Source organism: Choloepus didactylus, chromosome 4, assembly GCF_015220235.1.
Source record: "Choloepus didactylus isolate mChoDid1 chromosome 4, mChoDid1.pri, whole genome shotgun sequence".
Lineage (NCBI taxonomy): Eukaryota > Metazoa > Chordata > Mammalia > Pilosa > Megalonychidae > Choloepus > Choloepus didactylus.
This window is the reverse complement of record NC_051310.1, coordinates 132,265,744-132,293,322: the sequence shown is the minus strand read 5'-3', so window position 1 is coordinate 132,293,322 and position 27,579 is coordinate 132,265,744. Positions and strand designations below refer to the sequence as shown.

The 27,579-nt window shown below is 36.1% G+C and overlaps 1 protein-coding gene across 6 annotated transcripts in view; it reads right to left on the bottom strand.

Annotated features, from left to right (window-relative positions):
• Positions 1-27,579, bottom strand: part of CEP152 (centrosomal protein 152) — a 128,406-nt gene that overhangs the window by 42,203 nt on the left and 58,624 nt on the right. For all 6 annotated transcript variants that reach the window (XM_037834041.1, XM_037834038.1, XM_037834042.1 and 3 more), the window contains exons 12-17: positions 26,324-26,487; positions 16,426-16,630; positions 4,662-4,790; positions 3,950-4,059; positions 3,075-3,203; positions 2,804-2,939 (exon numbers count right to left, since the gene is read on the bottom strand). In XM_037834041.1, the coding sequence (XP_037689969.1) occupies positions 2,804-2,939; positions 3,075-3,203; positions 3,950-4,059; positions 4,662-4,790; positions 16,426-16,630; positions 26,324-26,487 (873 nt within the window). The remainder of the gene's footprint in view (positions 1-2,803; positions 2,940-3,074; positions 3,204-3,949; positions 4,060-4,661; positions 4,791-16,425; positions 16,631-26,323; positions 26,488-27,579) is intronic.

Below are 27,579 nucleotides of genomic sequence, written 5' to 3'. Positions count from 1 at the left end.
TTACCTCACATTCTTATGAGAGCTTTCTGGTGTATTAAGCCCACTGTTTTGGAACAGCTGTTGAGTCAGAAAGAAAGCATAACCTCCTCTAGGTCTATTATGAACTAGGAAAATGTTATAACTATGAATGTTTCCAAATTGTACACCTTTCAGGATGAACAGAAGCATTTTTATGTGCAAAAATTGGCACAATTATCAGCAACAAATTGATTTTTAAGATGTTTCTAGGTATAAAATACATTCATATAAAAATAATAAAACTAGATCAAAACCTCATACCTTATGCACAAATTAACTAAAAATCAATAATAGATTAAATGGAAAATACAAAACTATAAAATATTTAGATGAAATCATAGGAAAAAAATCTTTATGACCTGGTGTTCAGCAGGTCATTTCAGCAGAAATTGTTAGGCATGACACCAAAAAACACTATCCATAAAAGAAAAAATTAATAAATTGGATTTCATCAAAATTAAAAATGTTTGCTCTGCAAAGAACACTAGTAAGAGAAGAAAAATACCAGCTCCAGACTGGGAGAAAATATTTAGAAGTCATGTTTCTGACAAAAGACTTAGATCCAGAATACATTGAGAGAAAAAAAAAAAAGCTTACCATTCAAATTTAAAAATGGGGGAAAGACTTGAACAGACACTTCATCAAAGAGGATATAAGGAAAGCAAATAAGGACATGAAAAAATGTTCAACATCTTTAGCCAGTGGGAAAATGCAAATTAAAATCATAATAATACACTACTATGTATAAATTAAAATGCTTAAAATAAAAAATGCTGACAATAACCTAGTGCAGGCAAGGATATAGAGCAACTGGAACCTTCATCCACTGCAGGTGGGAGTGCAAAATGGTAGAGCCACTCTGGAAAATGGTTTCACAGTTTCTTATACAGTTAAACATATAATTACCATATAACCAAGCAACCACTCTCTTAAATATTTACCCTGAAGAAATCGAACTTTTGTTTACACAAAATCCGGTATACCACTGTTTATAGCAGCTGTATTCATAAACACAACATGGAAACAACCCAAATGTCCTGCAGTGGGTGAGTGGATAAATAAACAGTGGTATCACCATACAAAGGAATGCTACTCTACAAGGAAGGAACTCCTTATATGTGCAAAAACATGGATGAATCTCAAAGACATTACCACTGAATGAAAGAAGCCAGTCTCAAAAGTTTCCATACTGTATGATTCCATTTATATGCCATTCTTGAAAAGACAAAACTATGGTGACCAAGAACAGACGAGTGGTTGACAGGGGTTAGGGACTGGGGATGGGTATAACTACAAAGGGATAACACAAGGGATTTTTTTTAGCATGTGATGAAACTGTTCTGTACCATAATAACTCCACACATGTTAAATTCACAGAACTGTACACCAAAAGAAAAAAAAGAAATTTTATGGTATGATAATTTTGAAACTTTTTAAAGAAAAAAAATTAGCCTGGAAGTTTTTCTGAAAGACAAAGTAGAAGTTAAAACTTTTCTTCTTGCACCTGTACACAAATACTTACTTAAGAGCCAGAATATCAGTCAGTGGTAGCTATTAATTGCAACCTATCTTTATGTAAGACCCAACTTTATAGTCAAATTGATTTTTTTTGAGTACCAGAAACATTCCTGAAAAAAAAGACCTCCTTGAGAAAACTGCTTTTATATTCTTGCCAATATACAGTCAAAAAAAGAAAGACTCACACTAAAGATCTCTGTTTTTTTAAACATTACTGAAAGTTACATCCTCCATTTCTAGGTAATTTAAGATTCCTTCTCACCTAAGAACAGCTTCCTTTAGAAGTTCTTTTTCCACTAGATGATGTGCGTCTATGGCATGTTTTTTCACTAAATTAGTCTATTCAAAAATAATCAAAATATTAAATGAACTAAAATCCTCGCCTGCCCCTTTCTGTTCTTTTTAAGTCTGTGGTGGCAATAGTTTGCTTTAATATAACTTATTAAGAAACCTCTATAGAACATTTATTCAAGCCTTTAAAAATATTTTCTAATCTTGGGGCAGGTGGCTTTCAAACTGGGGTCTGTGTCAGCTGGTCCAAAGTGCAACGGGAGTTAGACCTGAGTCAGCGTGAGTTTTCCTGCCAGGATGGGAAAGAGAAAGAGGAGGATCTAACTGCTGGACACTCACCAGCAGCAACTGGAAGGATTCAGCAGAGTTAGAGAGCATTCTGTAGCCCTTCCAGCTTCCCTGAAACATGAGAGCATCCCTGAGGGTGTCATTTCAACACTTCAGCCTCCCCATATCCTCCATATCATCACCTTCTCCATCATGAGAGACCCAAGTTCAAACTCCTGGCCTTCTCACTGGTAGAAAAAAAATGACACTTAGGTACTGAGAGAGAAATGGGTCCGAGGAAAATGTCTCTGGAGGAATCCTTTGTGCAGTGCTCACAGGACTGGGAAGGTCTTCTGGGTAATCTACAACCAAGTGCAAAATGAGGATCCACAGGTCTCAGACTTGAAGTGACTGTGATCCACTCTTGCTTATTTTAGAACTTTTGTCCTCTTAGGATAAATCTCTAAGGAAAAATCATTTGTGTATGTATGTGTTTGTGTGTGTCTGTGTATGCCATTTCCTACTGAGGTTTAGTAATCATTTCAGTACTTACTGGATTTCATGAGCTACATAAGTGTGAGACAAAAGTAAAGGCTTCTGAGCACATACACACACACATTTCACAAGGGAGCAAGTATACTGGTTTAGATGACAATGCTGAGGACTGAGGGGGAAAATGATGTAACTACAATATACGCTTGCACTGTACCTTCTCCTCCTGAGACTCTTGCACCTTTTCCATGGTCTTCCTGAGAGTCAATTCTAGATTATCCTTCTCTCTACACACTGCCAGGTAACATTCCTGAACAGCAGCCATCTCCTTGTTCATCTTATCTAAGTCAGACCTTGGATACACAAAACAAGCAACTAAATGACCACATAAAAAATTCAAGGGCTGTATAACAAACAATTATCCTCTTAGTTACAGGAGAATTGTAGTCTGTATAGCTTAAAGGGCAGCTAAACTCTTTTATGCTTACCTAAGCTGCAAGCGAGTTCCCTCATAAACCTCAAAGAGTTGCTGCTTCTCCAGAGCATGCTTAGCTAACAGGCTTTCACGTATTTGGTCTTTCATGGCTTCATGATGCTGCTGATAAGTCCTCTCACACCTAGAATCAGAAAGTGGAATCTCAAGTAATGCCCAGTATTACTAAAAACACCAAGATGATTAATTTTCCTTTCTTCCGTTCTACCCCTTCCCGCAACTATAATTTGATTTTCCCCAACCAAAAGCAGTAATAATTAATTTACAACAGATGATCATAAGAGAATTTTCAAAAACTTTTTTTCTTCAAATGTTGCCAGAGAAAAACTAAAAACTTGGATGTGAGAATGTTCCACTTCTTCAAACAGAGATAATGGCCCATTGTTCATGACTTCAGTTTCTAAAAAATTAGTTGAAATGTTTGAAGGTATGGTCCAAAATTCCAAGTCATCTATATTAAACATAAATGCAAGAAGTACCCAACTCACAAGTAAGTTATGTTCCAAAAATCAGTTTCCAAGTTTATGATTTGGTACTTGGAAGACATACTCCTTTCTCAAAGACTTCTTCCTTATAAACAATAGTTGGTTTCCCCAACTAGACTAACAGAGAAACTATTTAAGCTATGAACTACAATTTCGATGGTACTAAAGAATCCAACCCACTGTCTAATATTGTTTCTATGGAAAATATGTTCCAAATTCTAATTTGAGAAGGCAGGGACTCATCTCCTCCAAACCATAGTCTCAGCAGGGATTGTTTACTCTGTCATTTTTCTTGAATCCTTCTTTTCTGGATGGGTAGAGAGGAGGGCACAGCCCTAGGGAAGACAGCAGGGAAGTAGGTATTACACCTTTATAGAGACCTTACCGATCCACAGCTTCTTGTTTATCTCGGTCAAAATCTTGTACCATTTGTCTCATTTGATTACATAAATCCTGATTTGTATTTCTCAGTTTTTCTTCAGTTTCTTTAAGTTCCTAGATATAAAATAATAAATTATTTAGAGGAAATAAACATTTTAATTAATTAATCTAATCTTTTTTTTTTTTTTTGGCATCCTCTGTGATTTACTTATCTCTCCCAAATAAAATTGTTTGATAATCATTTTCATAATCCAACAAAAGAAAAAAAAATCTCTTTGCACCTTGGTAAAGCATGGATTCATTACTTAGACACAAGCTTCCTGGTAGGGGTAAAAGTTAAAATTTTGTATGAAAGGAAAACAGACAAGTATTGGCTAACTAATGCCTTAAAGTAAGTGTTGGAATTCAATAATCTTCAGCAACCATCTACATAAGTAAAGCTTTGCATTTTGATGAAGAGCTGGCTAAGGAGGAAAGAACATCTTTTTAGCTATGCTACTATATAGGCAGGACACTGGAATTATACTAACTTACCTTCCAATGAAAGTACTACCAAATGACCATTGGAGTAAAGGGAAATAATTGAAACCCATAACTGCCTATTAATAAACTCACCTACTCACTCAAATTGCCTGTCTTCAAAAAGTATATCATTTCCTTAGTATTTGATGAATCCATGAAAATTTTCATAAAATACAGGAATTTTTTTTAGTCACCTGATTTTGTTGTTGTAAAACTTGAATTTCATTTTTAAGTTGAAGAATATCATCTTTGACAATCATATCAGAAGCAGAAGAGTCAGGCCATAATTGATTAGCTGGTTTTGCTGAAGTATCTCGTTTAGTCTAAATAGCAAAAGAAGTTAAAAATTTTTCAGGGTTTAAACAATTTTAATTATTCATTGTGAAATAATTTCACATGTAAGGAAGAAACTGCAAAAACAATTCAAATAATTTCTATATACCTTTCATCTATCTTTCCCAAATATAACCACAGTATAATTATCAAAACCAGGAAATTAACACTGATGTACAACTGTTATATACAGATTTTATACAAATTTCTCCAATTTTTCTCTAATATTTTTTACTGTTGCTGGATCCAATCCACAATCCCACACTGCATTTAGCTGTCATTAGTCTCATTAGTCTCTTCCATTCTGTGACAGTTCCTCAGTCTTTGTCTTTCAAAACAAGGACATTTCTAAAGAGAACTAGCCAGTTATGGTCTAGGATCTCCCTCAAATTGTTTTTTTTTTTCTGATGTTACTTCATTATTAAATTAAGGTTATACATTTTTGGCATGAATTCAGGTTATAAATTTTTATTTCATTTTATTTCATTTATTCATTTGGCATGAATTCAGGTTATACATTTCAGCCACTACAGTGATGTGCCCTTTTCAGTACATGACAACAGGAGGCACATATCAATATGTATCTTAGGACAAGATACTTTGAGACTACACAAATAACCTATTATCAAACTTTCATCCACTAAAGTTTAGCATTTATTCTATTTCTGTATTGATTTCTCTATTTATTTTATTTGTTCATTTCAGAATGGACTCATGAATATTATTTTAACAATAGATACAATGTTTAAGACTCATGATAGACTTTGACAAATTGCATTCTACAAGGGTTATACAATTTATACTGTAAGGTACTGCATGATTCTGTTCAACTCTCTTCATCTCAATAGTAGTGATTATTTTTATTTTTTTGAAATAAATTCGTAGTTATAGGAACAGTTGCAAAACAATACAAACCCCATACACAGAACTCCAGCATACCCTGACCTCCCTCCCCCAATACCCTAAACCCCCAACTTTAACATGCTGTCACATCGCTATTTCTTTCCCTCCCTCCCTCCCTATCTATCATCCATCATCTATTGCTCTGTCTCCTGAACAGAAGCAAGCATGAGAGCAAGCTGCACACATCCTTGAACAAACACTGTAATTCACATATACACTTCCCATGAACAAGAACATTCTTTTATGCAATCCCATTAAGCGCAGCTAAGAAATACGAGAGATTCAACAATGATACAAAGCTTACATTCTACATTTCCTTTTCCTTATGTCTCAACTGAGTCCCTTTGAGCCTCCTGTCCTCCATCCTCAGATCCCATCCAGGTTCATCCTTGGCATTCAACTGTCATCTATTTAGACTGTCTTTTTTATTTTTATTTTTTTTTTCAATTGTGGAAACATATATACAGCCTAAATCTTCCCATTCCACCCTCTCCCTAGCATTCCATTAGTGGGATTAATCACATTTAGAATGTTGTAATGCTCTTTCCTACCTTCCATTACTGGTAATTTCCCTTCTCCTCAAACAGCAATCCTACACTCATTTCTTAACTCCCCATTGCCCCTTCCCCCATTTCTCTTAACCTATACTCTACTTTTCAACTCTATGGTCATATTCTCTCATAATTTCTTTGTGTTTACTGTGGGGCTTAAAATTAACCTCTTAAATCCATAACAATCTTGTTTTTCTTTGATACCACCTTCACTTCAATAGGACACATAAGCTATGTTCCTATACTCCTCCATTCCCCCACCTTTATATAGCTGTCTAAAATTACATATTTTACATTGAGTTCAAAACCACTGATTTGTCCTTAGAGTTTGTGTATTTTATATCATGTAGGAAGTAAATAGTGGAGTTACAATTCAAAAATTATTGACTTCTATTTGTATTCCATTGTGGTTGGAGAATGTACTTTGAATATATTCAAATTTTTTTTTGTTTTGTTTTGTTTTGTTTTGTTTTGTTTTAATTTACTGAGGCTTGTTTTATGTCCCAGCTTATGGTCCCTTCTGGAGAAACATCCATGATCACTAGAGAAAAATGAGTGTCCTGATGATTTGGGATGTAAGGTTCTATATATGTCTGTTAAAATTCTCTATATCTCTTTCTCCTTTCTTTGTTTCTTTGTTGGTAGGGCTCCCTTTAGTATCTGGAGTAAGGCAGGTCTTTTATTGGCAAACTCTCAGCATTTGTTTGTCTGTGAAAAATTTAAGCTCTCCCTCAAATTTGAAGGAGAGTTTTGCTGGATAAAGTATTCTTGGTTGGAAATTTTTCTCTCAGAATTTTAAATATGTCATGCCACTGCCTTCTTGCCTCCATGGTGGCCACTGAGTAGTTGCAACTTAGTCTTACGTTGTTTCCTTTGTATGTGGTGAATTGCTTTTCTCTTGCTGCTTTCAGAACTTGCTCCTTCTCTTCAGAATTTGAGAGTCTGATCAGAATATGTCTTGGAGTGGGTTTATTTGGATTTATTCTATTTGGAGTTCGCTGGGCATTTATGCTTTGTGTATTTATATTGTGTAGAAGGTTTGGGAAGTTTTCCCCAACAATTTCTTTGAATACTCTTTCTAGACCTTTACCCTTCTCTTCCTCTTCTGGGACACCAATGAGTCTTAAGTTTGGACGTTTTATTTTATCTATCGTATCCCTGAGATCCATTTCGATTTTTTCTATTTTTTTCTCCATTCTTTCTTTTGTTCTTTCATTTTCTGTTCTGTGGACTTCTAGGACACTGAGACGTTGTTCAACTTCCTCTAATGTTGTATTGTGAATATCCAGAGTCTTTTTAATTCGGCCAACAGTTTCTTTTATTTCCATAGGATCTTCTATTTTTTTATTTACTCTTGCAATGTCTTCTTTATGCTCTTCTAGGGTCTTTTTTATGTCGTTTATATCCTGGGCAATGGTCTTCTTTATGTCCTTTAAATCCTTTGCCATGTTTTCGCTCCTCGATTGTAGTTCTTTGATTAATTGTGCCAAGTACTGTGTCTCTTCTGATATTTTGATTTGTGAGTCTGGAATTGGGTTTTCCATATCGTCTGGTTTTATCATATGGATTAAGATTTTTTGTTGTTTTTGTCCTCTTGGCATTTGCTTTGCTTGATAGGGTTCTTTCACGTTGTAAAAAAAAGATACCAATCTAATTTTTCAGAACTACAAGTTGGTGGTGTACACTTTCTCTAACTGACCAGCAGACGGTGTCCGCGAGTCACCTATACCCCTCAAGTCAGTTCTCCTCCACCTTGTCCCCACGGTGTGTGGGGAAATGATTCTTGTGGGGTTCAGATGGTGAACTCAGTTTAGGTGTGCTACTGGAGCCGACCGCCCTGAATGTGGGGTGTGTGTCTGGGTGGCCAGGGAGGAAGGACAGTTTTAATATTCAAATCCCTCAGGTTCCCGGAGATTCAAGGCCACTGCAAGAGTCTAAGCCTTCATTTCAGTTCAGCCCCAGACCCTCTCTCTCGCTGACCCACAAACCACTGGACTTGGTGTAGCGTCCCTGGGTTTTCCAGGTGGGCCCCCCTTCTCAGCTGTGATCTTCCAGGACCTCTGCTGAGGTAATGCTGTGCTACATCACCAGTGTGCGCCGTCCCTCAAGGGAATCCCCAGGCCGCCAGTCCGTGCAGGGGCGCTCTCAGCCTGACGCAAAGATGGCCGAACGGGGGATCTCAACGCCCCCCTCCTCGCACAGTTCCTCCTTCCCAGCTCCGGGACAACTGGCGGGGCTCTGGGCTGTGGGCACGGCCCCGGGCAGGAGTTTATCCAGCCCTCTGGGAGCCAGCTGCAAGCTGCGGGGTTTCTTTCTGCTTCCGGCTCTCCCCTCCGCTCCCCTGTCCCTGAGGGTATCTGCAGCAGGCTATCCTTCAGGCCAGACACCGAGAGGGCAGCTCAGCCCTCTCATGCTGTGTTTTACTGCGTGGTTCCCACTGTAACAACTGCAGCCGCTCCTGGGTTTTTCTTTTTCTTTTTTTTTTTAAAAGAACTAGTCGGTCTCCAAACGCCAACCCCTGGCTTCCCCATACTGCAGCACGGCTGCGGGTCTTCCAGCCAGCTTACTCACTCATTTCAGAATGCAGACTCCCAGTTTCACCAAGTATACGGCCCCTGTGGTACTAGCAGACCTCGTCCAGCTGGCGCATCGCTGATACCAGTATTCTGGGTCACTTTCTGGTTTTTAACTAGTATTTTTCACGGAGGTGTTTTTTTGCCCTGTCTCACCTAGCTGCCATCTTAGGTTCTCCTGATTCTTTTTAAATAACCGTTATGTTGAATAGGAAAAGGGGTATCTAACAACTGTTTTCATTTGCATTTCTTGTAATGACACCAGAGTGGATCCTCTTACATATCATCGCTGTTCATCTGTATTTTCCTCTTCTTGAATTTATCTGTTTATATAACCTTGCACATTTTCCTCTTGCCATCTATTTGTTTTCCTCACCTATTTTTATAAGTTCTTTATTCATTGATGGGTTATTAATATTTTTTAAACTTTAAAAAAAAATAATTCCAAATTTATAGGACAGTTACAAAAATAATACAATACACATACAGAGAACTCTAACATACCCCATCACTCCAGATACCCCAATTTGCCATATCATTGTATCTCTCTATCCACCTATCAATCCATCTTTTTATCCATCCATTCATCCATCTGTCTGTGTTTGTCTATCAGTCCACTTTCTGAATACTTGAGTGTAGATTGAGGAAATGTACATGGCAGTACTAAGTATACAAGGAGCATGATGTATACATTCACCTATATAACTACTTTAAGAGCAGTTATCAAGATCAAGAAATTCAATACTGACACACAGCTTACAGTTATATTCCAATTTTTTCATATATTCCAATAACGTCCTTTTGAGTCTTTTCTCCTCCTTTGTTAGATCCCATCCAGGATCACATACTGCATTTGTCATTGTCTCTCTAGTTTCTCTTTTAAAAAAAAAAAAAAATTGTAGGAACATATATAGAACATAAACTTTCCCATCTCAACCACTCCCAAGCATACCATTCAGTGGGATTAATCACATTCACTATGTTGCAGTACCTTCACCATCTTCCATTGCCAAAAATTTCTCATCTCCCCGAATAGAAGCCCTACACCCATTATGCATTGTGCTGATTTGAATCTGTTATGTACACCATGTTCTTTAATGCAATCTTGTGGGGGCAGACCTATTGTGAGTGGATCTTTTGATTAGGTTGTTTCCATGGAGATGTGACCCACCCACTTGTGGGTGGAACCTTTTAATTAAGATTACATCCATGGAGGTGTGGCCCTGCCCATTCAAGGTGGGCCTTAATTAGTTTACTGGAGTCCTTAAGAGAGCCCACAGAGGAGAGCTCAGAGTTGACACAGATCGAGATACTTACAGAGAAAACGCCCAGAGACGTTTTGGAGACAGCTGCTGAAACCAGACATTTGGAGTTGCTAAGCTAAGAGATGAAGCCCAGAGTTTGCTCCGGAGAAACTAAGTGTGAACCCACAGATGCTGAAAGAGAAGGCCACTGGAATCAGAAGCTGAAAGCAATGCAACCCAGGAGCAAAGGATCAGCAGATGCCAGCCATGTGCCTTCTCAGCTGGCATAGGTGTTCCAGATACCATCAGCCTTTCCTCAGTGACGGTATCCTCTTGTTGATGCCTTAATTTGGACACTTTTATGGGCTTAGAACTATAAATCTGAAACCTAATAAATCCCCTTTATAAAAGTGAATCCATTTCTGGCATTTGGCATTCTGGAAGCTTTGGCAAACTGGAACATGCATTAATTCTCCATGCCCCCAGTCCCCTGCTCCCAGCAACCTGTACTCTATTTTTTGTCTCTGTGAGCTTGTATATTCTCCAGTATTTTATTTGTGGTAACCATGGTGCTTAAATTTAACATTCTAAATCATTAACAATCTTGTTTGCTTTCATACCAACTTAAATTCAAAAGAATATACAAATTATATTCCTATACCCCTCTGTCCTTTATGTAGCTCTTGTCTAAAGTAAATGTTCATACATTATGAGTCCAAAACCCTTGATTTATCATTACATTTCACCCATTTGCCTTTTAGATCCTTTAGTAAGTAAACACTTGAGTTACAAACCAAAAATACAACAGTACTAACATTTATATTTACCCAGATCGTTACCCTTACTGGATATCTTTATTTCTTCAGAGGCTTTAGTCTACTGGCTGTCCCTTCTTTTCAACCAGCAAACTCTCTTATGCATCTCTTGTAGCCCTACTAATGGTGACAAACTCCTTCAGTTTTCGTTTATCTGGTAATGTCTTAATCTCTCCCTCATTGTTGACAGACATTTTTACCAGATATAGAAATTTTGCTTGAAATTTTTTGCTTTCAGCATTTTAAATATTCTACCACCTTCTTGCATACAGTTTCTGATGGGAAATCAGCACTTAATCTTGTTGAAGCTCCCTTGTAGGCGACACACTGTTTCTCTGTCACAGCTTTCAGAATTCTTTCTCTTTAGCATTTGACAGTTTGATTATACTATGCTGTGGTGTGGATATATTTAAGTTTATCCTGTTTGGAGTTTTGTTGAGTATCTGAGATGTGTACATTCATGTCTTTTATTAAATTTGGGAAGTTTTCAGCCATTGTTCTTTGAATATTCTCTCTGCCCCTTTCTCTCTTTTTTCTCCTTCTGGGACTCCCACAATACTTTTATTGTTATGTTTGATGGTGCCCCACAGATTTCTTAAGCTATGTTCATTTTTCTTCATTCTTTCTTCTTTCTTTTCCTCCAGCCAGATGATTTCAATTATCTTATCTTCAGGTTCACTGATTCTTCTACCAGCTCAAATCTGCTACTGAATCCCCCTAGGGAATTTTTAATTTCTGTTACTGTGATCTTCAGCTCTGTTTGAGTCCTTTTCATAATTTCCATCTCTTTATTGGTATTCTCTGTATTCATCTATCATTTTCCTCATTTCCTTTAGTTCTTTGTCCACGTTTTTCTTTAGTTCTTTGAAAATATTTAGGACTGTTCTTAAAAAAGTCTTTGTCTGGTATGTCTCAAGTCTGGTCCTCCTCACTGATGGTTTCTAATGCTTTCATCTTTTCTTTTGTCTGGCCCATTGCTTCCTGTTTCTCTGTATGTTTTGTAATCTTTTACTGAAACCTGAACATTTTGCTATTTTAATGTGCTACTGCAGAAATTTAGACTCTCAGGTGTCTGTTCCTTCAGCTTGTATTCCAGCTATTATTATGACAGAGCTTTCCTTGAATGGCAGGAGCTAACAAAAAGAGAGAAAAGGAAAAAAACAAAACACTTTTCCCAGTCTTCGCAGATTGACCTGCAGGAGTGCTCTTCTTCAGAACTTATCCATACCATGAATTTAGAGAAGAACTCAAGGACACAGGGTAGGGGCCTCACTGGTTCTTTCTTTGCATGCATTTTGTCTTGGGCATGTGTCTGTGGCCACAGAAATTCCTCCATTTACAGAGATATGAATATTCTCTCTTCCCTTGGAAATAGTTTCCTTGCTGTCTTGAGTACTGCACTGTTATGTCCTACAGCCAGGAATCACTTGCCCCAGGCAGCCATTATTTGATTGCTGTCCTATAGCATTCTGTAGGAAAGCTCTGTGAATTACCTTCTACACACAGAGCAAGTTCTAGAATAGCAAGCCTATGACGAGTGTCCTGGTTGAGTCTCTCAGGCCGCCACCAGAAAGACTGGGCCAGACATACATGCTCCAATACATGCATGAGGGTTATTCTGCTCACTCCAGAACAGGATCAGGGACCCACACTGGTAACATGGGCCAACAAGGGGATGGGGAAGAGGCCAGCCATGGCACCACGGAAATCCTACAGCCTCTAAGTTGCCTTTTTCTTGATTTGGTGCTTGCCTTGTTACTGCAGGGCTTTAACTGTTTTCTGGAGCTTTGAGAAAGATGTTTCTGCCAGTTCTTGCTGGTTGCTTAAAGCTCCTGTTGGGGTGTAGAGCCCTGAAGCCTCTCATTCCACAATCTTGATCAGGAGGGGCCAGATTTTTAAAAATATCTACTCTATTTGATTTGTTGTGGTTTGTGTATGTGCCTGGACTCTGAGCTCCCTTCTACAATGTTTGAAACATATCCCGCAAAGTTTGTTCTCCGCGGGGGAAGGTGTGTGTGGGATGATGGAACTCTAAGCCTTCAGCTCAGTCTCCCGATTCAGTGCAGAGCAGTGGATTCTGCACTTTCCTCAGAGGGAGATGGCGCCAGTGGTTCCCTTTCCCTTTTTCACTTGCCGTCTTTTCCAGAAGCCATTTCTACTAACCCCATCAGAAGAAAGAAAAGCTAAGAATATCTACTCAGTTAGCTTTTCTCCAGATTTTGGGGTACTAGTGAGGCTTTTAAGGATTTTGCTGATTCACAAGAATGGTTTTCATTTTTGTCCTTGGTCTCTACTTTTTAAGTTTATGATACTCATTACTAGATATGCCTTATCAACCTAGTACCCTTGCAAGTATCTTTCAAAGGAGAAGTAACACTTGAATGTCACAAAATTTCATTCTAAAGGTAGAATACTAAAGACCTATTATCTTCAAGAAAACAAGAAATTTAACACAGCAATTCTTACAGTTTCTCCCTGGTTTCTGTCTGAAAAGATTCTAGCTAGGATCCTGAACTGGCTATTGAACACTGCCTATCAAGTGTCTTTGGCATTAGAATATGGCTTTAACCACAATCTGTGGTAAGGTGATCTTTACTGAACATCAGACACAGAAAAGCCTCTGTGTTTTATTTATTATGCTCACAGTAAGTTCAGTGTAGATGTGGGCTCTGACTATTAGTGAGGCAGTCTGATTTTCCTAAGGCCTTTACTACATTCTAACTCAATGGACCAGTTGGTCAATCAGAATGAACAGCACAGTATTTGGCCCACTCCTAATCACTGCATAGTGTTATGTATGGGCAGTCCCCTAATTTTATCATGTATTATCTTGAAAATGTCATAAAGTAGTTATTATAAATAAGATTTCTGAGCAAGAACTCAGCTTTTAAATAAATCACTGCTATGAAAACTTTTATGATATAAAAGCAAAAAACTAGAACTCTAATAATTTTAAATTGTTCCATATAAGATAGATATAAACAAACATAAAATATACTTACAGGGTTATATATAAGGCAATAAATATATCAGTATGTTTAAGATCTTCCTAAAAGAAATATGCCAAGTAGATTACAAAATAAATATTTTTGCTGGCTTTCCTAATACTTACAAGGGATAGAGGAGGATTTGATGATGCAATTTTCTTTAAAAAGATACCTAAGGAAGTTTGAACTGTTATTTCTTTCTGTTAATACATTTCCTTGTAGCAACCCGTGAAGTTCAACATCATTTCATTATCCTCAGGACTGGATGCAAGCTATGATCATTCTTGGTAAAAATAGATGTTAAGACATCTAAATTATTGGTGGCCTAATTAAAGATTTCAGAAAGGTTGAACTTGTATAGTCTACACTTTTATTCATATACCCCACTCTCCAGTCATACCAGCTTATTTGCTACACCTTTTCATATACTTTTATTCAAAGTTGAACTCTCCTTTCATACTTTCTTTCATGGATTTGTGCTCCAGGACAGAGATCATATGTCCCCTCCTTAAAGGCTGCCTTACCAAGTTATTCCTCCTCAGAGTACTTCGTTCATAACTAGTATCATCCATATTATAAAAAGTTATGATGTCCATCTCCTTACAGATCAGTATTGTTGAATATGGTAGCCACAACCCCTTGTGGGCACTGAGCACATGATATGTGGCTAGTCAAAGTGAAATGTGCTCTAAATGTAAAGGGCATGCCAGATTTCAAATATTTAGTACCAAAAAAGAAAAAAAGTAAACCATCTCATTAACAGTTTTTTTATATTAATTATGTTGAAATGATAATATGTTGCATCATATTGCATTAAAAATATATTATTAAAATTAATTTCACCTGTTACTTTATACTTTAATAGGACTAGGAGAAAATTGTAAATTACCTATGTAGTTTATATTATATTTTTATTGGACAGTGCTCTTCTTGGCGTTAAGTTCCTTCAAGAACCGGCCATTGTTTCTTTCTTCATTAAATCCCACAAGGCCTTGTACAGAAAAGCTTTTCAAAATTAAAAAAAAGTTTAAATTGAATGATTTTGCTCTTCCTCCACATATCTCCCAACCATGCTTTCTGCCTTAGTGATTAAATAAAAAGCACCATTAGAAAAGACATGGGAAATTAGAGGCAAAAGGAGTTTGCAGGTGTTCATGGACTAACTATATGACTATGAACTTGAGGGTTTATTTTAAAAATATTTACTTTCCTCTCCTTTACCCCCATCTAGGAAGTGAATCAAAAAACATGCTAATTCATCAAATATTTACTGACAAAATATGCAGAGAATTATCCAGACAATATCCCTAAGAAATCGCTATATAGTAAGTTGAAGCAGAACAGACACAAGCAGGAAGGGTTGAAGTAAAACTTCAAGAAAAACCAGAATTTAGATGTCGACTGCTGAGAAATCATTGTGGCAACAGAGTAGCTAAACAAAAACAGTATTCAAAGATGGGATAGCTCCTTTTAATCTACCAGACAACAGGGGCAAAGAGGAAGGTTATAGAGACCACACATGGCATGGGCCACCATCATGTGGTTGTTAGAATTGAAATCAATGTTGTTCTCATCAAATACTCATAAGCGGGAACAAGGCTGGGCAAAGTTTAAAAGTAAAAATACACCATTATTTCGGCAAAATAAATCAGCCACAATTAAAATTCCATTATAATTGGCACCAGAGAACATCTTACACAACTCCTAGTTTAAAGGATCAGGAGATAAAACAGTTTACTAAAGTAGGAAGTAAAAATTATTTCAGTCCAGGAAGAAAGGAATATATTATTTACATTTCATTTTCCCTCTTCCCTTTCCAATTCCTAGTTAGTAGGTCTTTTATGTGTTATTTTCTATTGGGATACAGATGGGTTGACATTTGTGACATATGGAAGGGTGGAAAGGGCAGTTGTTAAGGTAGGGCAGCCCTCAACATCTCTGTGATAGCAAGACCCGGTAGAAGTTTCCTTGGCCTACTTACTAGTCATGTGTTTTAGTTTCAATTTGCCTAAAGGTTGACTCTGTAACCTCAAAAGGGTCACAAACTCCTCCAGCCTCATTTTCCTCATTCATAAATTGAGGAGGCTAACTGAAGGACACAAAGGTGGATTTCAACTTTAGGACTCTATGACTTGGACCTCTCAAAATGATTCTGTTCCTTTCCTACCTGTAATGCCATCACCACCTAATTAATTTCCTTATATAGAATGATTCTTGTTATAGGAACATATAGGCCGGAGAAAGACAAAATGCTAAAAGATTTCATTGTGTAGATTTTCACCAGATTTTAGAGCACTGTTGTACAGGCCAATCTTGGGGAGACGTTAATACCTTGCTACGCAGAATTCTTTCTTGTCATTGCTGTAAAGGAATTTGACATAATTGGCATCTCTTTTACTCAGTGCCAAGAGTAAGTAGAAAATATATTCCATTAAGTGGCATTTCCTTCTTTAAATTTTTCTAAAAAAAGTTAAATAAACCCCTGAAAGTCAAAGGTTTATTTTAAATGTGAAAAGTGTATAAGATAAAACTTTGTAAGAATGTGTACAGACCTCAACCTCCATGCTTTTTTCATCCTTCTCCACCTGTTGAAGATCTTCAATCCTTTTATGACAATCTTTGAGGTCATTTTGTAACTGAGAAACAAGATGTCGCTTCACGGAGTTGCTACCCAGCAAACGGTGCACTTCAGCTTTCAGCTTGTGAATGATCTCATCTTTGGAAAGCTCTTCATTTCGATCATCTGGTTTCACAATGCTACAAAGAAATTGATTTTTAAGATTAAATTTAATAGCAAATCAAGTGTGGTTATTCTTTAAAAGCTACTAAGCACAGCAATGATCTTTTTGTATGTGTGTGAACTGGTAAAGTATATACTAGTATTTCAAAACAATTTTAAGTTTTGGTGTACATAAAGATACATTTGTCATGTCCCCATATAGAGAAATAACTTCATTCATAGGAAGACTACTCTCAAGCTTGGTCTTACTCTAAGGATTCCGGCTATGTGAACTTCAACAAAAATAAAGGAGGCAAGACGAGTAAAACTAGCCTTCCTAACCAAGAGTAATAATAACCAACAGTTACTTCCTAACCAACTAATACACCAGACTGGACAGATATCTGAGCAGCAGGGAAAAAACAAAAATAAAATCTATGTCAATTTAAACACAACTTCAGTTTCAATCAATTTCAAAAATGGGATGAGAATTTCTGCTTCTTGCCATGATGGAGTAACAAGGCCCAGATTTAACTTCTTGCCCTAAACAACTAGATACCAATAAAATGTATGAAACAATGATTTTCAGTCATTAAACAATGGACAGCAGAGTACAGTGATCCCTGAGCAAAGGGAAACAAACAAGAGTCCTACAAGTGCCACAAGGAGGGGAAACCCAAACAGAGCCTGGAAATCTGAGTTCCAGAGAAAGAGTTCAGAGTTTGGGGAGACCAAAGTAGTTAGAATTTGAGGGGAGAAATACTGGAGAGGAGGGTGTTGCACAGAGCGTGAGCCCTGGAGAGCTGTGTATGCATGTGAACACATCACCTCAAGGCTGGAGAAGGAGCCACAGGAAAGAAATAGGGCTGGGAAGGTAAATCTGGTCCTTGTCATTCCATCATGGCAAGAAGCAGAAATTCTATTCCATTTTTGAAATTCAGATCAAGTTTAAAATTCTTACAATTCAATAAGTAGGCAAACAACCCAATTTTAAAAAAACGGTCAAAGTATTTCAACAGATACTTCACCCAATAAAACATATAAATGGCAAATACACACATGAGAAAAAAAAAGTTAAAGAAAAAAGAAGGAAAACAGAGCACATTAAAAGTTGCTTAACTTTATTAATGATTAGAAAGACAAACAACACATTGAGATACCACTAAACACGCAACAGTATGTCTAAAATTTAAAAGACTAATAATACCAAATTTTCCCAATAATGTGGAACAACCAGAACTCTTATACATTGCTGCTGGGAAAGCAAGAGTATGAACACTTTGGAAGGCAGCATTTATACTATTGATTTCTAAATAGAATTCTTTTAATATAAACATAAAAAAGAAAGCAATTTACAGCATAAGTGGAAAGGAAGAGGTAAAATAATCTCCATTACCAGATAATATATCTCGAAAAACCCAAAAAGTAATAGAAAAACTATTACAAGCAAAAAGAGAATTTAGAAAAGCAACAGGTCATAACGCAACATACAGAAGTCATATATATGAACAATAGCCAGTTAGAAGCAATAATGGAAAAGAACACCTGATTTCATTTTGCAAAAATAAAAAAACCTAAGCATCAATTTAACAAGAAATGTGCAAAACCTAGGTGTAGAAAACTTCAAAACACTCTTGAGAGACACAAAATAGATTTAAGCAAATGGAAAACTATGTTATGTCCTTGGAAAAGAAGATTAAACATCATAAAGATGTTAATTCTCCCTAGGTTAATGTATATATTTAAGGTGATCCTAATAAAAAAGTATCCAGGAATTTTTTCCTGGAGCAGGACAAGTCAATTACAAAGTTCATTTGGAAGAATAAAGAAGAAAGACAACCAGGAAAACATTAATAAGAAGAGCAACTCCAGATAGATGATAAAACTAACGTATAAGACAAAACAATAAAACTTAAAAGACAGCATAGGCACTGCCTCCCCCCTAGTAGGACATGACTCTCAGGGGTGTAAATCTCCCTGGCAATGTGGGACATGACTCCCAAGAATGAGCCTGGACCTGGCATCATGGGATTGAGAAAGCCTGCTGGACCAAAAAGGGGAAGAGAAATGAAACAAAATAAAGTTTCAGGGGCTGAGAGATCTCAAATGGAGTTAAGAGGTTACTCTGGAGGGCATTCTTAAGTGCTATATAGATATCCCTTTTTAGTTTTTAGTGTATTGGAATAGCTAGAAGGAAATACCTAAAAATGCCAAACTGCAACCCAGTTGCCTTGATTTTTGAAGACGACTGTGTAACTATGTAGCTTACATGGTGTGACCATGTGATTGTGAAAACCTTGTAGCTCACACTCCCTTTATCCAGTGTATGACAGATGAGTAGAAAAATGGGGACAAAAATTAAATTAATATTAGGGGGGCAGTGGGGAATATGGGATATTTTGGGGTTCTTTTTTACTTTTATTTTTATTCTTATTTTTATTTTTTTGGAGAAATGAAAATGTTCAAAAATTGTGGTGATGAATGCACAACTATGTGATGGTACTGTGAACAACTGACTGTACACTTTGGATGACTGTATGGTATGTGACTATATCTGAATAAAACTGGGGAAAAAAAAAAAAAAAAAAAGACAGCATAGGAAAATATCTTCATGACCCTGAGATAAGGAAAGGTTTTATAAATGGAACATAAAAAGCACTAACCATGAAGATTGATAAATTTGACAGAATTAAAGTGAAGAACTTCTGTTTATCAAAGACACATTAAAAAGGTGAAAAGGCAAGCCACAGAGTAAGAAGATAGTTGCAATACACATAACCAAAGGGCCCATATCCAGAACATATATTAAAAAAATAATAAATTCCTACAAGTCAACAAAACACACATATGCACAAAACCATTTAAAAATTGGCAAGGGATTTGAACAGGGACTTCACACACACCCAAGCAGCCAATACACATAATACACATATTTTTATAAAAAGATCTCAATCTTAATAATCCAGGAAATGCAAATTAAAACCTCAGTCAGATATCACCACACATGAAAAGACTTAAAATAAAACACTGACGATATCAAGTATTGTCAAGCAGATAGAGCAACTAGAACTTTCATATACTTCTGATGGGGTGTAAATAGGCAAAATTACTTTGGAAGCAACCGTTTGACATTATCTGTTAATGCTGAAACACATATACTACAAGCAATTCCATTTCTAGGTATATACCCAACAGAAATTCATATACATTGTACCTGGAAGCAACCTAAAAACCTAGGAACAGTAGAATGGAAAATAAATTGTGGTACATTCATACAAAAGAAAAAAAAATACACAAACACTACACACATAAATATAATTGAATGAGTCACAGCTACATTCTACAACATGAATTTCACAAACAAAACGTTGAGTGAAAAAAGATGATCAATAGAACACTTATAACTACAAAAATCCACAGCTAACATCATACTTAATGGAGAAAGACTGGATGCCCCCTAAGATCAGGAACAGGACATGCAAAAGAATGAATCTGGATCCCTACCTCATATCATACACAAAAATTAACGCAAATTTGATCCTCGACCTATATGTAAGAGCTAAACCTAGAAAACTCACTAAAGAAAAGAGTGAATCTTTGTGACCTTGAGCTAGGCAATGGTTTCTTGTATACAACTAAAAGCACAAGCAAAAAAAGAAAATAATAGATAAATCAAACTACATTAAAATAAAAATTATTCTGCTTCAAAGGACACCATCATGAAAGACAACACATAAAATGGAACGAAATTTTTGCAAATCACATGTCTGACAAGAAACATGTATCCAGAATGTATAAACAACTCCTACAACTCAACAAAAGACAAATAACCCAATTTAAATAAAAATGAGCAAAGGATTTAAATACACATTTCTCTAAAGAAATACAGAAATGGCCAACAAACACATGAAAAGATGCTCAATATCATCAGCCATCAAGGAAATAACAAATGAAAACCATGATGAGCTAGCACTTCACACCCACTAGGATGGCTAGAATTAAAACAACAAAAATCTGAAAATAACAAGTGCTGGCAAGGATGTAGAGAAATAGGAACCCTCAAATTTTGCTGGTGGGAACGCAATATGGTGCAGCCACTTTGGAAAATAGTTTGGTCGTTCCTCAAACATAAAGTTACCGTATAACAGCAATTCTACTACTATGTATATATCTAAGAGAAGTGAAAACATATGTCCACACAAAAACTCATGCACAAATATTCATAGCAACATTATTAATAGCCAAAAAGTAGAAACAACCCAAATAAATGTCTATCAACTGAAGAACGGATAAACAAAATATGCCATATCAATACAATGGCTATTATTTGGCCATGTGTAAAGGAATGAGGTGCTGTTTCCTGCAACAACATGGATGAACCTTGAAAACATTAAGCCTAGTGAAAGAAACTAATTACAAAAGACACACATATTGTATGGTTCCATTTGTGTGAAAGGTCTAGAATGAGGAAATCCATAGAGACAGAAAGTGGTTTAGTGGTTGTCTAGGGCTAGGGGTCAGGGATAGTGGGGAATGACTGCTAATGGGTTTCTTTGTGGGATGCTGAAATGTTCTAAAATTAAATTATGGCATTGATTGCACAGCTCCATGAATATACTAAAAATCACTGATCTGTATGCTTGAAATGGGTGAATTTTTAAGGTATATGAAATATATCTCAATAAAGCTGTGGGAAAAAAAAAAACACTACTTGTATGAGTCGCTTTTTTCAAGGCAAACCAAATCCGTAGTGTTTAGGTATGCATAATTAGGTATTAAAAGGATAACAAACCCAGAAGTTATTGCTACAGCAGTGAAAACAGCAGTTAACCTCAAGATTATGATTAAAAGATGAACATGGTCAGCTGCTAGCAATGTTTTAGTTCTTGACCTGGGTGGTGGTTCTATGAGTATTCACTTTAAAATAATTCATTAAGTTGTTCACTTATGCTTCATGTGGTTTTCTTTATGTGCTATATTTCACAATAAACAAAAGTTTAAAAAAAAATAAAATTCTAAAAAGTACCAGGAAAAATGCCATCTTTTTAAACATAATGCTTAAGAAAAAAATAAAACAAAAAAAGTAATAGATCAGACTGCATAAAAATTTAAAACATAGTGATAACTCTCAGCACTGGCTAGGTACTGTTACATGATGTGGGTAATAATTTAAACTGGAGGGCTGCTTGGCAACATATATCAAAGGCCTCAAAAATGCACATACCCTTTGACAAGAAAATTTATCCACATCTTAAGGAAATAATCAAGGATGTAACAAGTATGAAAGGATACTTGTTACGATATTACGTATAACAACAAATTTAAAAACATCAGGGTATTGCTAACTAAAATATGGTTCATTCATCTAGATATCCATTAAGAACTATATGTAACAATATTTACTGACATTAAAGATTTCAGAATTAAAAGACAGAGTTTTAAAAATGTATTTAATATGATTTTATCTTTTAGAAACATACAAAACAGTTATACCAAAAACAATGATTTTCTTTGTGGGATGTGAGGTAAGATTATTGGATGATTTTTATTTTCTTCTTTTTGCTTAATCTGTATTTTCTAATTTTTCCATAATGGAGGTGAGAGCTACTTTTGAAAAGAAACAGTTGATAGCATGTACACTTGAAATGATGTGATGAAAATGACACTTTACTTCTGTGGTCTTCCTCCCCAAAACCCATAACCACAATCTAATCATGAGAAAACATCAAATTCCAATAGAAGGGCATCCTATAAAATACTTGACTTCTACTCCTCAAAACAATCAAGGCAGTCAAAAACAAGGAAAGTCAAGAGGAGCCTAAGAATACATGAAAATTAAATGTAATGCGGTATCCTGGATGGGACCCCGTAACAGAAAAAATGACAGTAAATAGAAATTAAGGAAATCTGTACTATGGACTTTAGTTAATAATAAAATATCCAGATCAGCTCATTGATTTCAACACTAATGGAAGAGGTTAACAGGGGAAAATGGGTGCAGATGATATGGAAACTCTCCTTACTATCTAGTAAATATAAAATGGCTATAAAAAATAAAGACAATTTTTAAAAAAGAAAGAAATTTTAGCATCTCAGTTAAAATTTTTACTGTTCTTCAGTTTCCAATGATTCCAAATTAAAGTATGTTAAAATATTAGAAAGAGAAATAGAATGTAAATGTACAAATTATTAGATAGGTTTATGTTTTAAAATGTTCTAAAAGGAGCTCCTTACAAATATGCTATATATTTACCAATATACAAAGCTTTTCTATATGTAATATAAATAAGTAGTCTAAGTATGTCTGTATATAGGCCTATTTAACCATTTCTACTTGTTCAAGAAGCATAATACAAAAGAACAATGCATCTTCCCATACTGTGAACACTATATTTTGCTCAGTTAACAAATTACGCATCCTTAATTTATTTTCCTACTGAATGCTGACCACTGAAACAGCACATTCTGTATTGTTAGACAGAGCCAAGTTAGAGAGCAGAGAAAGTGCTTACTAAAATAGTTTTCTCTTCTTTCCTCAAAAGGGAAAATGCCAGCAGTGGTGACCAATCGTGCAGAAGCCTCAATATTGAGCCCTATGGAAGTTAGTTCCCCTAAATCCAAATAAACTGCAGTCCCTTATGGAGCCTGCTGAAACGATCAAAGGGAAAAGGCATTCCACTTGTTAAATGTTTATTATTTGAGCTTAGCAGCCAACTATAATAAGGGAGAGAAGCTGTCTGCAAGCTACATGCGGATTTAGCTACTCAAATTCCACAAATGTAAAATAGAACATTGAGGCTGAACCCTTAAAATTTACTAGGTGGTAGTTTAAGGAAGGGTGGTAGTTGGTAATAAAAGCTTGGGGCCACCAATATTTGGGTCAGTGATTTGAAAGCAGCTCAAGTCCACAAAGAACTAAAATTCTAAACATTGGGCACACTGTTTCTTGCTCTTATTCTGAGAATCATAGTCTATCAGACGAACGGTACAAATCTTTTCTCTCCTATATCTCCCCTAACTTTGATCTGAGAATAAGTGTATTTAGTTTTTCTCAAAGCAGAATTATCATTTATGAAGCTGCTGGTGGGTGGAATGTCTATAAGCTCAACGTTCTCTTCCCTTATCCTGTGTTTCCTGGGATAGCTTCTCGCTGAACCTCAACGATGACTCACTCTGCACCTTATTTCCCATTCTCCCAGGTAGATGTATGTGTCTGGCATTCTTTTTGCTGCAAAAATGCTGTAATGACTCTGGTTTAATTAATATGTACAGGAACATGCTTTAAGATTACTAAGGGATTTTGGCTATGAGTGCTAAATAAATAGAACAACAGTAGAAGAATGTATTTCAGTAGACATAATGATGAAGTAGTGAATTTGAAAAAATAATTGTATTATTTACCCAATTCCTGGGCTCATTATGGAACAAACTAAAATAAAGTAGTAACACACTTGAAAAAAAAAAATCTTTTTTGGCAAGAATTAAATCTTTAATCCTTAAAAAAAAAAAAAGAATGATGCTTAAGGCATAAGGTTTCACTTTCACGTAAGTATGAACAAACAGAAAATTAGGCCTAGCCTCAGGAGTTTTAGGGTTCAAATACTGGTTCTGCCACTAATTTTCCATGTCTCCTTAGGTAAAGGAGTCCACCTCTCTGACCTCCGTTTTCCCCAGCTCTAAAATGGATAATGGATTCTATATTTTTCACAAGGTTTGGATGAGGATCAAGAATATTTCACATAGTACATTGTTGAATTAATATAAAATCTGATCAGTGAAATATTTTAACTAATCATCTATTAAATAATAATAATCACTATCATTTAGGCAAGCATATATGTGCTAGAAGATATCCTATAAGGCACCTTATTTATTATGTATTTTAATCTTCACTTTAACCCCAAGGGTTAAATCCACTTAATAGGAAAAACCTGATAAGAAAATAGGCTCAAAAAGTTAAGTAACTTGCCCAAGGTCATAAAACTAATAACAAATGGCACATCTGTTGAGTCAAAACAAAGTCTGGCTCTAAAGACCATGCTCTTGCCACTTGCCCCTTACAGAACTAATCTGGCATTAACAGGAAATGAGGCATTCACAGCAGTGAATTTTCCAGATGACTACATTTTAACTTTAAAATTTTGTGTTAATCCGTCTAAAAGATCCAACGCACACTTCCTCTTTTGCTTCTATTACCTAATCAAAGCTGAAGCCTTTCTCCTACGGCTCAGCACCATGACTGATGTCCTCAGAACATTCCTAGATGGATAAAGTGGCTTGCCCTGCCGCCCAGCAGCCCCAACCCCTTGTGTTTCTATAGTTCTCTCTTTGCTAAGGCTCAAGCTGTCTGGCTGCAGCACTGGTAGTATCTCCCAACTCCCTGCACCAGATATTCTGTGGTCAGTTAGGAAACAAGAAAACTCATGGGTGCAAAGAAATCTAAGTTGATACGGCCCTGGGACAAGTACCTGAAGGTGCCTCCTACTAAACGCATCACACAGTCTAATTCTTTCTGCTTCCTTCTGGTTTGCAGCTGTGATGTGGAGAGAAGTGAGTCCCTGAAGACTGATCTCCAGGAAAATGGAGCTTTACTAAACTAAAGAAATCTTTTTTCACAGTATTACCTGATCACTTTAGATTTTTAATCAACTGAATGTCATCTCACCATTCTTAGAAAGGAAACACATTATTAAAAATACAACAAATCTATTACAGAGCAAATTCTTCAGGAGTCTGTATTTATTTAGTTGCATGATATCTGAAACACACAGGTAGTAAACACTCACTAAATAAACAATTAAGATGGTAAATTCAGTCTTAAACTATAAGTTGGGTGGTGGCACAGTGGGCCAAATGCATTCAAAACAGAGTTCACTTAGACTAAATGCAGTCTCTTCCAAACACCTCATCTCTCACCTATCTCAAACCGGTAGAAGTAATGGATGAATCTAACTCCCACCCAGCCTTTATACATTAAGCATAACACTCAGCACATAACACTTAGTTGCTTACAAGTATATCTCCCTCTCCCTAACCAGACTAACCATAAACCTCCTGTGGGGAGGGACAGTTTCTATCTCATCTTTGTACTCTATTTCCAGACCTTTGCACAACACCTCCCACATAGCAAGTGCTTCAAAAATGTACATCCTCCCATTCATTCAACCTTTAAGTGTTAATGATACTTAAAATGTGTCCCCTCTTCTACCACTTCCACTCCTTCCCCCATCAATTCCTGGGAGAGACATTCTCTTCTGTGAGATCACTAAAATATCTATATTAAATGGTAGTACAAAAGACAGAATCCCTATGATAAAAGTAAGGTTCTACAAAAAGTTCCTAGGAAAAAACAGCGCTTATTTTCCCATTTACTAATGATAAATGCGAGGTACCTGCTTTCAATACAGTGTTAACATATAAAAATAATATGCTCTCACTTTAATAGTTAAGATACATCATATCAGTTCTAGACTTTACTTGCATATTTTAGCTACAATGATCATTTTTTACTTTGATGTACCTATTTGGTATTGAAAACATTAGTACAATGTCAATACTTAAGATTCCGGTTCCTTTTGATTCAGACATTTGTATTTCATTAAAAATTACTAAAACATCCTACATTCCAGAACCTCTAGTCAGCTCATTATTTCATGTCTGTTTCTACCTGTTTACCATCATTATAAATATTATTTATGTAGGTTATTCTACAGTAAACTATTATCCAATACCTGTTAACTTTGGACTTCCTCCAGTTGACTTTTTTAATACCCAAATCGACATATGATTCAGTGAGTTCTATATTTAATTCTCCTTCTGAGTTAATTGGAAGTATTCCTAGTTTTGCAGCAGATTCATAGAGAGAAATTTCACCCTTTAATTCTGTTAATTCTTCCTAAAACACAAAAATATTAAAAGTCATTTTAATATTATATTTATATATATACACACATATATATATAAGAAACTGTCATTCTATTTATGCTTCCAAATTTGTTGTACTGATTATGAGGTAAAAAATCTTCAAATACATTGTTAGCATACATTAAACATTATTTATAATTCTGAATGATGGGCTCTAAGTTATGGGTGTATAATCTACTTTTAATCAAAGCTATTAAGGTTTCATTAATAAGCATGTTGTGCTATAGGTAGAACCAATTTTAATGGATGAGAGGTAAAAATTCAGACAAATATTAATATAACATTAAGAAAAACAAAAAACTGCTATAGCTATCAAAAGTGACCCAGAAGAGCAGCTGTGGTCCAATTTATCACAGAAGGCAGCTTTATAAGTGAACCAAAATGCAACTAAACTACATTCACATTTTTTACTCACTTCAATATTTCTGAACTCAGAAGCAGCACCTAGTGGCCAGCATATAGCAAGTGTTCAAGTGAATTGAATAAACAAATGAATGAATGAGAAAGCAAATGCATATAGTTCTCTCCCACTTCCTTCTTACATTTTGTCCTCCAAGAAAAGCATCCCTTGAGCTGAGATGCTGAAGGGCAGCACTTTTTGGCTTATCAAAGTAGAGGATTAAGTAGATTGTTTTGCCAAGAACATGGTGGACTTTAGTCTACAAGTGGCAAAAAAGGCAAAATACCTCTTTCCAGGGTTCCATAGAAAACCTAAGCAGCACTGGAGAGAATTGCAGTAATCCTATCTTGCTAAATTGAATGTTCCTCATACCCACTGATAAACCTATCTTGAGGACACTTCCATGGATAAACGGCATGCCATGTGAAGGAGGTGGCAGAGCAGATTGGCAAGAGGTGGCAAAGTTCTGGCTCTGCAGTTATTAGACAGATCTGGGTTTGTCTACCCAACAGTGTGGGTGAGACTGTAATCATATGACTAAACCTTGAGGAGCGTTGGAAATACCATCTGTAAAGCAGCAGTAATAATACCTAACTCATGAGATATTTTGATGATTAAATTAACTGAGATAACATGGAGAAAGTATTTAACACATTGCCAGGA